The sequence below is a fragment of the Ipomoea nil genome, unplaced genomic scaffold, assembly GCF_001879475.1.
Source record: "Ipomoea nil cultivar Tokyo-kokei standard unplaced genomic scaffold, Asagao_1.1 scaffold3172, whole genome shotgun sequence".
NCBI classification, from domain to species: domain Eukaryota; kingdom Viridiplantae; phylum Streptophyta; class Magnoliopsida; order Solanales; family Convolvulaceae; genus Ipomoea; species Ipomoea nil.
This window is the reverse complement of record NW_017619600.1, coordinates 2,919,373-2,931,599: the sequence shown is the minus strand read 5'-3', so window position 1 is coordinate 2,931,599 and position 12,227 is coordinate 2,919,373. Positions and strand designations below refer to the sequence as shown.

At 39.3% G+C, this 12,227-nt stretch overlaps 2 protein-coding genes and 1 long non-coding RNA gene across 3 annotated transcripts; 2 read left to right on the top strand and 1 right to left on the bottom strand.

The window, feature by feature from the left end:
* Positions 1-1,129: 1,129 nt before the first annotated feature.
* LOC109168110 (uncharacterized mitochondrial protein AtMg00810-like) lies at positions 1,130-1,609 on the bottom strand. Its single transcript, XM_019317157.1, has one exon. The coding sequence runs from the start codon at positions 1,607-1,609 to the stop codon at positions 1,130-1,132; it is 480 nt and encodes a 159-aa protein (XP_019172702.1).
* A 4,529-nt stretch (positions 1,610-6,138) lies between these two features.
* On the top strand, positions 6,139-11,913 carry LOC109168109 (protein SUPPRESSOR OF npr1-1, CONSTITUTIVE 1-like). Its single transcript, XM_019317156.1, has 4 exons — positions 6,139-6,214; positions 7,857-7,987; positions 8,575-8,862; positions 11,842-11,913. Exons 1-4 carry the CDS (start codon positions 6,139-6,141, stop codon positions 11,911-11,913), a joined length of 567 nt encoding a protein of 188 aa, XP_019172701.1.
* Positions 10,583-10,876, top strand: LOC109168125. The gene is made up of 2 exons (XR_002051988.1): positions 10,583-10,624; positions 10,713-10,876. It is a non-coding gene; the product is annotated as an uncharacterized LOC109168125 (long non-coding RNA).
* Positions 11,914-12,227: the final 314 nt, after the last annotated feature.

The following is a 12,227-nucleotide window of genomic DNA, read 5'->3' as shown; positions in this document are numbered from 1 at the left end:
GGAGGTACAAGAATATCCTCGAGAAAATGACGTAGCCACTCAACCTCTTCACAACATTTATCTAAGGCTATCAGCTTAGATTTCATCATAGTAGATCTGGCTATAACAGTTGGTTTTGAGGATTTCCATGAAACGACTGTACCGGCTAACATAAACACGTAGTCTACTCATGAACTTAGAGTCATTAATATCCGATATCCAATTAGTGTCGTTATACCCTTCAAGTATAACATGGTATCTTGTATAGTGCAGTCCAAGGTCACGAGTATACCTTAGGTATCTCATAACCTTTACTATTACCTTCCAATGCGTATCACATGGATTACTCGTATACATACTGAATTTACTAACTGCAAAGGCAATATCTGGCCTAGTACAGCTCATTAGATACATCTAACTACCAATAACCTGATCATAATTTACTTGAGAAATACACTATTCATAGTTATTGGTTAGATGAGCATTTGTATCAAATGATGTCATAGCCAATTGATTATATATCATATTTGTTAAATTTTGCAAGGATCAATATAGTGAGATTGACTCAACAAAAAACCACTAGGTCTTCTAAGGATATTAATTCCGATGATTTAATCATTCGATTGTTACTACCAACGATGAGTATATCATCTACGTATAAACAAAGAATGACATAACGATGAGAATATAATTGTGTTGTATTCAATAATAATGTCTGAGAGTATAAGGAGCGAATATATAGAGATGCTAGATAGAATTCTAGTCTAACACGAATAATATAGTCCTAGTCTAATATGAAAAATATAGTCCTAGTCTAATATGAATAATATAGTCCTAATACTCCCCCTCAAGCACAAGGTTGGCTAGCCAAAACATTGAGCTTGTCACGGAGAGAGTTAAAACGAAGAGACGATAAAGACTGTGAAAATATCCGCTAGTTGATCCTTGGTTGAAATAAAGTGCACTTCTAACTCCTTTTTGGCTACTTTATCGCGAACAAAATGATAGTCAATCTCAATGTGCTTCGTGCGGGCATGAAACACTGGATTGACACATAAATAAGTAGCTCCCAAATTGTCACACCATAGTCGATGAGGAGACGCGGGAAGGATGCCGATTTCATGTAACAGAGAAACGAGCCATGTAACTTCTACAGATACATCAGCGAGTCCCTTGTATTCTGCTTTAGTCGAAGAACGTGCCACAGTCCGTTGCTTCCAAAAACCCAAGATATAAGATTACTGCCCAAGAACACAACAAAGCCACTAGTAGATTTGCGATCATTCGGATCGCCAGCCCAATCTGAGTCAGAATAGGCGTGAATATCTATAGATGTAGACTGAGAAATAAGCAGGCCAAGATTCAGGGTGCATTTGACATACCGCATGACTCTCTTTAGAGAGGCCCAGTATGTAGTAGTGGGAGCATGCATATGTTGACACAAGAGATTAACAGCATAAGATAGATCTGGACGAGTTACCGTAAGATACTGGAGAGCACCAGCAAGACTCCTGTATTGTGTTGGATCGGCATAGGGAACGACCACGTCGTCTGTGATTTTCGTAGAAGAGACAGGCGTGATTACTGGCTTGCAGTCCACCATGCCAGCACGTTTGAGAATATCCTTCATTTACCGTTGTTGGGATAAAACATACCGCCAGATAACGGGATAGTTTCTATTCCCAAGAAGAAAGAAGGCACACCCATATCACGAACCTTAAATTCAAGTGCTAATTTATCAATAAGAGCAGTAACACGATCTGAGTCAGAACCCATAATTAAAATGCCATCAACATACACCAAGAGATAAAGACGAATATTGTCACGAGAATAGATAAAAAGAGACACATCCGTTTTAGAAGGCGAGAAGCCCACCGAGACAAGTAAATCATGTAGCCTTGTGAACCATGCACGTGGAGCCTGTTTGAGACCGTATAGAGATTTTTTAAGCAAACATACATGATTAGGTAACGACTTATCCTCATAACCAGGTGGTTGTCGCATGTAAACAGTTTCAGCTAGCTCGCCATTTAAAAAAGGCGTTGTGAATATCCAACTGGCGAATAGACCACCAACGAGATACGGCTAAAGATAAGAGAAGACGAACCGTATGTAGTGGGCTTAACCACATGACTAAAGGTCTCAAAAAAAGTCCTCTCCAGCAACCTGATTAAAACCCTTGGCTACTAACCTTGCTTTATGACGGTCTATTGAACCATCGGCATTTCGTTTGGTTCTGAAAACTCACTTGCAACCAACAACACTCATACCTGGTTGAGATGGAACAAGACGCCACATATGATTATGGACCAAGGCATTGAACTCCGCGTCCATTGCATCACGCCACTCAGGAAACTTGACCGCCTGAGAGTAACAGGTAGGCTCAGGCAATATAGTGAAAATAGTGGTTAAGGCAACATGTTGATGCGGGCTGGGGCTGCGAGTGTTCATGTTATGCGACCGAGGAGGCGGAGTAGCACGTCGAGGACGTCCGCGCGGCCTGCCGCGCTGCTCAACCTGCTGGTCCGAGACAGTCCACTCACTCGATGCGGACTGCTCGTGATCGTGACCGGCATCACCGCCAGAAGCCGCCACGGGCTCGTGAATCTGCCGAGCGCCATCAGTAACCGTGGCCGAGACATCACTTCCTTGGCCTGTCACAATTGGTGCAGTAGCCCACGGTTCGGAACGCGATGTAGCAACCTGAGAGGCAATAGGAGAAACAAAGGGAAACACAGTCTCATCGAATCGCACGTGGCGACAGATAAAAAACCTTGTTAGTGTTAGTGTCCAAACAATGATAGCCACAATAAGACGGATGATAGCCTAGAAAGACACAGGGAGATGAACGAAACTGGAGTTTATTGCGATTATAAGGACGTAGGATAGGAAAGCACAAACAGCTAAACACTCGCAAGTAAGAGTAGGACGGGGGAGATCGATGTAAACGGAAGTGAGGGGACTCATCAGATAGAACACGAGTAGGCATTTTATTAATTAGATACACAGCAGTTTCAAAAGCATAGTCCCAAAAACGAGACGGGACAGATGCTTGAGCCATTAAAGACAACCCTGTCTCAACAACATGACGATGTCTGCGTTCCACTCGACCATTTTGCTCGTGAGTATGCGCACAGGATTGTCTGTGGCGAATACCTAGCGAAGCAAGAGTGGAACCAAGCTTTTTATATTCTCTCCCTAAATCAGATTGAAAGGAAATAATCTTGTGAGAAAAAGAACGTTCAACGAGTGATCGAAACTTATCAAATATAGCATACAAATCATATTTAGCACGCATGGGATAATACCATATATAACGAGTGTAATCATCCACAAACAACACAAAATATTTATAGCCAGACGCAGAAAGTAATGGCGCCGGACCCCAAATATCTGAATAAATTAATTCCAAAGGATGCGTACTAGTAGTTTCGACACGAGTCAAAGGAAAATGAGAGGATTTTCCTAATTGACAAGAGGAACAGACATTGGGAAGATCACTAGAATTAAATGTACTAATAGACGAAGACGCTAAAATTTTACGTAAGACTCGAGAATGAGGATGCCCCAACTGCATGTGCCAAACGTAAGAGGATCGCGCAGCAACAAACGCAGCAGGAGCTGAGGAGGACGCAGGCCATGTGTAGAGACCCCCAGACGCATGTCCCTTAAAATGAACTTTCCTGGTTAAAATGTCTTTCACATAGAAATAAAGGGGGTAAAACTCAAAGAAAATATTATTTTCCTTTGCAAAACGCTGGACAAATAATAGAGAAGAAGAGAGACTAGGGACATGTAAAACATCATGTAACTTAAAAGACCTAGAATCAGTAGCTAACGAAGCGGAACCAACATTAACAATAGGCAAACCTGTACCACTACCGACTCGCAGAGTCTCCGGGCCATCATAACTTGTCGGAGAAGTCATCAAAGAATAATCAGGCGTAGCATGATTTGTAGCACCAGTGCCAGGGAACCACTGATGAAGACCGTTGGAATCACCATTATCATCAGAGACGACCATATTAGCGTGAAAACCCGGAGCCCCTGAATAACGCCGAAAACAGTTGGCTCCCGTGTGACCAAAACATTTACAAATTTGACAAGGATCATCATAGCGCCAAAAAAAATTGACTCCCGTGTGACCAAAACGTTTACAAATTTGACACGGATCATCATAATGCAAAAAACAATTGGCTCCCATGTGGCCGAAACCTTTATAAATTTGACACGGATCATCAATGCCACGTCGTTGACTGGACCGCTTCTCATACGGTGTATCTTGGTTCGATGCCATCGGCTACTGCTACGAAGCGAGGTGACATGGATGTTGGAAAAGAAAACCCTAGCTAACTGATACCAGATGAGAATATAATTGTGTTGTATTCAATAATAATGTTTGAGAGTACATGGAGCGAATATATAGAGATGCTAGATAAAATCCTAGTCTAACACGAATAATATAGTCCTAGTCTAATATGAATAATATAGTCCTAGTCTAATATGAATAATATAGTCCTAATAATAACAGTCTACCGTTTCCTTAACATAGACACATTTGTCACTCTCGTTTATTTTAAACCCATTTGTTAACATCAAATGGTCAAATATCCCGTGCCACTGTTTAGGCGCTTGTTTTAAACCATATAACATTTTTTTTTTCAAGAAACATAACTTTATTAAGGGCGAATAGCCCGATGGGAGACAAACCCTCGAAGATCATACAGCAAAGCCAATTTAGCATTCATAGGTAAAGAACTGAGAGAGCAAAAAACTTTTGAAGCAACAAAATTTAAACCAGCTAATGCTAGTGCGTCTGCAACTTGATTGCCCTCTCGGTAGACATGTCTTATCGAAGAGCCCCACGCACCAAGACACGAACGAATGTAGAGAACGGCATCTTGAACCCTCCAAGGGATCCTGATTGATCCCGACGCAATCAGGTTGGCCAGGACTAACGAGTCCACTTCAATTTCATATGGTCGTTTAGCAAAAGCCTCGCACCATTGGAAAGCATTCTGCAGCGCCAAAGCCTCGGCCTCCAAAGCTGACGAAACCACCATTTGGAAGCAAAGCCCTGCAACAAGCTGCCCACGGGAGTCACGCAAGCAAGCGCCTCCCGCAGCCCCCTCCGACGAGAATGCCGCATCCGTGTTGAGCTTGAGTCTCCCAGCCGGCGGTGTGAGCCATCTGATCCATATAGTTACCCTCCGGGGTGGAGGAACCAACGTCATCAAACCTGTTGCCTGGAGAAAGTCATCGCCGGGTCCCTTACGATGCATCAGTCTAGCCAGTGACATCATATGCAGCTCTAGTTTGATTTTACCAACAATGCCCAGAACTGAGAAACATGTATCTTCATAGATACCTTAATTATATGAGAACCAGAGAAACCATAAAATTAAACAAGGTACCAGCGTAGCAGCCCAATGCCTTGCCGAGCCTAGACATGCCAACAACCACCACGCGTGACACTCCGCTCTAATTGATGTTGCAACTGCCGGTGATAAGCCAAAAATCCCCCGGAAATAGCTCCAAACCCGTTGCACCATATCACATCTGTAAAGGCAATGATCGGTCGAGGCGGAGTCTCGTCGGCACAGCGGGCAAATTGAAGGTAAACACACCCCAAATTGCTAGATCACATCTGGAAAGGGGAGAAAATATCGCAGCAGGCGCCACATGAAGAAAGCGATTTTCGATGGAAGCCCATCTCCCCAAATGCTTGAAGAAGAAAGGCTGCGTCCTGCTTTTGTTCAGAGAGCTTCGCAGGCTGATGAGAAGGTGAAGTCTCCGTAGGAGGATAGAGTCCAAACCACTGCATTTGAGGTCTCAACAATATTGTCCTCCACAAAATCGCTAATGTGCTGCATTCTTTTCCAGGTGATTGAATTAGCCGAGCGAATACCCTGCATGAATTCACTCCATAAGGAGCCCCCTTGCAGCAGATTAAAATAGAGTTTAGCTGAAAAAGCTTGCTGAATTGAGGCCAGTGAGTGAATTCCCAGACCGCCTTCATCCACGGGGAAGCAGAGTTTTTTCCACGAAGCCCAGTGACGTTTTGGTTTACCATTTTCCGATCCCCATAAGAAGTTAGCAAATTTAGCCTCCAGGGCCCTCTCGGTCTGTCGTGGCAGTAGAAGCGAAGCCGCCGTATAAATGGGGATCGCGGTTAAGACATGCTTAATGAGCGTTAGACGACCTCCCGGTGATAATAACTTGCATTGCCAACCAAGTAATTTGTTGTCAACCTTTTCGAGAAGATGTTGGTAAAATATTGGGCGATTTCTACCTTTGAAAAGATTGACCCCGAGGTAGCGAAAAGGCAGGGTCGATCTCTGCATACCCAAAACGCGTGACATGGTGGCGACTCTACTGGTAAACCATATAACAATTTAACCAATTTACATACTTTCTTCTCTTGGCCCCACAAAATCCTCAGATTGTTCCATATAGATTTCTTATCTAACTAGTCATTCAAAAAAGCTATTTTTACATCCATTTGATGAACTTTCAAATTTCACAACGCGAATATGGTAAGTATCATCTTAATGAAATTTATTCCCGTCACATATAATGCCATTTTTTGCAAAAAAAATTCAACAAGTAATTATGGCAAGATTTTTTCACACACACTTCCTAATGTTGTTTGGAGGAATACTAAAGTATCCTAATTACCCATCTACCAATTGATTTGCAAGGAAATATGTTCATTTACTTTTCTCACTCAAAAAGTGAAAAATCTTTTGTAAGTCCCTGGCATGGTTGCAGTAGGCGCTAGGCGGTCTAGGCGGCGCCTAGGCGGAATCTAGGCGGGCACCAAAAAAATTAAAAAAAAATAGTGACAGATTTGTAGTTTGACAATTTTAATGAGGTTGTTTTCAACATTCAATCAAATAACACATCTAAATAAATGAAATAATGATAATTTATAAGTCATAACGTCATAATAAAATTAAAATCAATAATTAATGAAAGACGACATCAGTCAAAATCGAACAAAATCGGTCAAAATCAGAAAAAATCGGTCAAAATCAGAAAAAAATCGGTCAAAATCGGACGAAATTGGTCGACTTGGCCAAGTTTGGCCGCCCAGGCGGCCCAGCGGCCGGCCGAGTTTTGACCGCCTTTAGGCCAAAACGGCAAGGCTCGGTGCCGCCTAGCGCCTAGGCGGCCGAGTTTTGCAACCATGGTCCCTGGTGAGCAAACAACTTATTAAAGTCCACAAAGATCATAAAGTCTTCTAATGATCCTTCATGACCCTCTTTTTGAATGTCTCATGAGAGTCTCTCCATAGCCAAAATGAACAGATATGGATTGTGACCCCATTGTTTTAATCGATGACTCAAAAGTAATGATAAGCAATATTTCTCAAATTTAAAGCATCAAGATTTTACACCATCAGATGAAAAACATTATAAGATTTATTAACTTTTGGAAAAACTGAAGTTGTCAGCATTGATTCAATGAAATCTTAATCTAAACTATCATATACACTTTGTGCAAGCCCATATTGATCACCATATAGTAGTGTTCGTCATGTGTACTCCAAATATGACCATAATCTCCTTACTCTTACTAGTGACCCTTGCGATGACTTGTACAAAATCATGTCAGGCTCTCCTCCATCCACTTATGATAATAATCTTTTCTCATAAGTCAAAATGTCTTGAATACTCAGAAAGGGTGAATATCTTGCTCCAGGGCTCATGAGAGCAATTCAAAATTCGAGAATCTCTATAATAGTCTTCTCAAAAGACTATGCATCTTCTAGGTGGTGCCTTGATGAACTTGTGCAAATTGTGAAGTGTAAGGAGAAGGGAAAACAAATAGTTTTTTCCATTTTTTACGATGTTGATCCTTCTGAAGTGTGTAAGCAAAGTGGGAACTATGGCTTGGCTTTTGCAAAGCACGAAGAACATTTCGTTCAGAGTCACCCAACAATCCTGGTGAACGTAGTCGATTGTGGTGTCCTTATGATATCCATGATGTGCTTATAGGGGAAAAGGTAATGATTTTTAAATTTGTCTCATTCTCAATTATTATGCATAAATCTTACATCAACTATGTTACTATTTCATATCAAAATGAAGATATTCTTTATCTCTTATGAAAATAATAATACTATTTATTCACCACAAATTATCTTCTTGATAATTTATTTCTTATGGGATTAACATGACACAAACTAATGATTTTCTATTATTTGCCGTGCCTCAATGCATAAATGTGTTAGATTTTCTAAATTTTGTGTACATCACTTTAGTTTATTTTGGGCACGCTTTTGGATAATGACTGCGAATTTTTCTCATCATCTAATTGAACAAAAAAAAAAATTACACATTATTATTGGTAGTTTTAGAGAATTGAAGGACTTATTATGCTAGATTTGTAAGTTAAGGACCAAAGCTAGTAATACCTCAAACTCGAAGTACATTTAGTAGAATTTAATCTAAAGAATATAAACCATATTTCGCTAGCTAAAACCCTCTAAAGATTTTTATACACAATTGTTGTTCTCTTAAAATAGTCATTTATTTACCACACAAAAATATCGTATGTGTTTGTTTAACTAATTGTGCTTTTTATGTGTAGGTTACAAGAAAGATTGAGGTGATTGTATTCAACTACTCTCCTATGAAAAATGTGAAGTACAATACAAAAGCATTTAAGAACATGGAGAATTTAAGAGTTCTTGAAATTGATGAAGTCCATCTTGATGGAAAATTCAAACATCTATCCAGTTCCAAGGTGCTTATATGTTTGCAATGGAACCACTGCCCTTTGAAATATATCAATATTCCATCAAGTGGTTTTTTTGAGAAGCTTGTAAGTCTGAAAATGGGATATAGCAACATCAAAGAATTTAAAGCCCCTCTAAAGGTAATTTGATAATATTTTATTTTTATCTATAACTCATTGTTATAGCAACATAGTTAAAGATAATAAATTATAATTCAATATATGTTTTTTTATTTCTGTTGCTTTTTGTTTATTGAATTGATCAAAACAATATTTTCCTTGTCTCGAGTTTTTGGATTTCTCTGACTGCTTTCATCTCACAAGGACTCCGAACTTTAGTGGCTGTCAAAATCTCCGTAAGTTATCATTTATAGGATGCTTTAGTTTGTTAAAGGTGCATTCTTCCATCGGAGAATTGGGGAAATTAGTTTCTTTAAGTTTTGGTTGCTGTCAAAAGTTAAAGAAACTTCAAAAGAACGTCAGCCATTTGCGATCACTGCAAGATCTTCATATATTCTATTCGTTAGAACTTGAAGTATCCCATGAAATTTTTGGAAATTTAACCTCATTACAAAGTCTAAGTCTTGAACATACCCTTTCATATGGGGTGCTCTCCTACGTGTCTCATTTGTTCAACCTTGAATCAGTTGAGTTGAATTTATGCAAGAACCAAGAAGTACTCCAACTTCCTCACACTGTTGAAGTGGTCAGATTGCATGGTTGTGTCAATCTGAAAATGATCCAAGAGCTTCCACTTAACCTTAGGAGTATTTATTTAGATAGTTGCAAAAGTCTTAAAATGCTTTCAAAACTTCCTCCAAATCTTGAGGATATTACTTTAGATGGTCGTGAAACCCTTGAAATGCTCCCGAAACTTCCTCTCAATCTTAAGACAATTAGGTTATCTAGTTGCAAAAGTCTTAAAATACTTCCAAAACTTCCTCCCAATCTTAGGGCGATTTGTTTAGGTGGTTGTGGAAATTTTGAAATGCTTCCAGAACTTCCTCTAAATCTTGTGTATATTACTTTAGATGACTGTGAAAACCTTGAAATGCTCCCGGAACTTCCTCCAAATCTTGAGTATATTACTTTAGATGGCCGTGAAACCCTTGAAATGCTCCCGGAACTTCCTCTCAATCTTAAGACAATTAGGTTATCTAGTTGCAAAAGTCTTAAAATACTTCCAAAACTTCCTCCCAATCTTAGGGCGATTTGTTTAGGTGGTTGTGGAAATTTTGAAATGCTTCCAGAACATCCTCTAAATCTTGTGTATATTACTTTAGATGGCTGTGAAAACCTTGAAATGCTCCCGGAACTTCCTCTAAATCTTGAGTATATTACTTTAGATGGCTGTGAAACCCTTGAAATGCTCCCGGAACTTCCTCTCAATATTAAGAAAATTAGGTTATCTAGTTGCAAAAGTCTTAAAATGCTTCCAAAACTTCATCCCAATCTTAGGGAGATTTATTTAGGTGGTTGTGGAAATTTTGAAATGCTTCTAGAACTTCCTCCAAATCTTGAGTATATTACTTTAGGTGGCGGTGAAAATCTTGAAATGCTCCCGGAACTTCCTCTCAATCTTGAGAGAATTAGTTTATCTAGTTGCAAAAACCTTAAAATGCTTTCAAAATTTCCTCCCAATGTTACTGAAATCTTCTTAGATGATTGTGAAAACCTGAAATTGCTCTCAGAACATCCACCAAAACTTCAAGATCTTAAGGTTCAAAATTGTGAGTTGAATGAAAAAGTATCAAACTTATCAAATTGTACGGGGTTGCGTTATTTGCATCTCGTTGGTTGCAAAAAGTTGAAGGAGTTTAAAGGTTGGGAGAATCTTTATTCCCTAAGGACAATGGTGTTCGGAGGTGATCCCCATTCCGATTTCTCAGAAAGCATTAAAGAGGTACATATGTTTTTCCCGCTCTTCAATTTATGTAATTTCTATCCATTAATTCTTACTATTGTCACATATGTTTGATTTCCTTTCACAGATTTTAAAATGCTCCAAGAATTCCAATGGTCTTCTTGCTTGTAATGAAATTCCTGGTTGGATTAGATGTCAAAAAGAAAAATCGTCAATATCATTTCAATGTCCATCATCCAATTTGAAGAATAATACATTGGAATTTTATGGATTTGTTTTTTTGGTTGTGTTGAATCCGGCTCCACTACTCCCACCACTTTATTGTTATTATGGCATCAGAATTGAAATGCATCATTCCAAAGACTTCCCAAAAACATGGTATTTTTATCGTGGTCCAATCCAATTAGAAGTGGAAGGAATTTCATTTTTACATGTCATTACAGCTAATTACGATTATGATGGGTATGGAGATATAAAAGCCAGAGAAATCATCAAAGCTACACATGTAACTGAAGTTTATGAAGGATTCTACAAAGATGGGAATATATCATTTGGTGAAGCAAGTTTGGAGAAAGAAATAAGAGTTAAATCAAATGTGGTGAAGAAAATAGGAGTTGAAGCATTATACAGAGATAAAGATGGCTCCCTACAACTTCTACCCCTCACTAAAGTTGGGTAGCTAGAACACTGAGGATGAAGAAGAAGAAGAATGACTGGAAGCGCTAAATATAAGACCCAAAAAGATTTTTTTTGTTCATGTTACGTTATGTACGTCTCATACATATTCGAGGATGGTAGGCGTTGGACAGAACAGAGCAGAGTGGAGTGGCAGAGAATCTTTTCGTGGCATTTTGGAATGGAACAGAAGTTGCAATCAAAGTTTTCTTGGAGCAAGATTTGACTGCTAAAAACATGGAGGATTTCTGCAATGAAATTTATGTCCTAAGGTATCTTGTCGTCTCTCTCTTTTTTTAATGTCTTTTCCTTATAGTTATATTGTTTCTCTGTGCTTGCACAAAGCTTCCACATCTGTCCATGGTTACTGAGTACATGGAGATGGGATCACTTTACTATTTGATTCATTTAAGTGGTCAAAAGAAGCTCCTTAGCTGCGGAGGAGACTTAAGATGCTATGTGACATATGCATGTGGGTTATTTTTATGTTTAAAAACAATCGTGAAATTATGATGATAGGTTTTGTGTGGCAGGCTGTTGTTTATTAACTGATCACTGTTAAGTTCTATCTGCGTACTAAGAGGGTTAATGTGCACTCATCGCACGAAGATAGTTCTTTGAGATCTAAAAACTGCAAATTGTCTTGTGAATAAGCATTGGACAGTAAAGATATGTGATTTCGGTCTCTCAAGGCTAATGACAGATACACATGTGAGAGACATCACATCTCCGAAGTGAGGTGGAGGGTGTCATATTAATGAGGTATTAGCTGTATTTTTTAACAAATTGGATTCTGTTAGATGTTCAAGCCGTGGTAGGGAATTTGCTTGGTTGGACTATGTTTAATTAGTTCAGTAGCTTTATGACTTTGTGGTGTCCAACCTATTCATTTGCTGATCTGCAGTTTGACCGCTGTTACTTCACTCGAGAAGTATGAGGTTGATTCAAAGCAAATTGGTAGACTGGA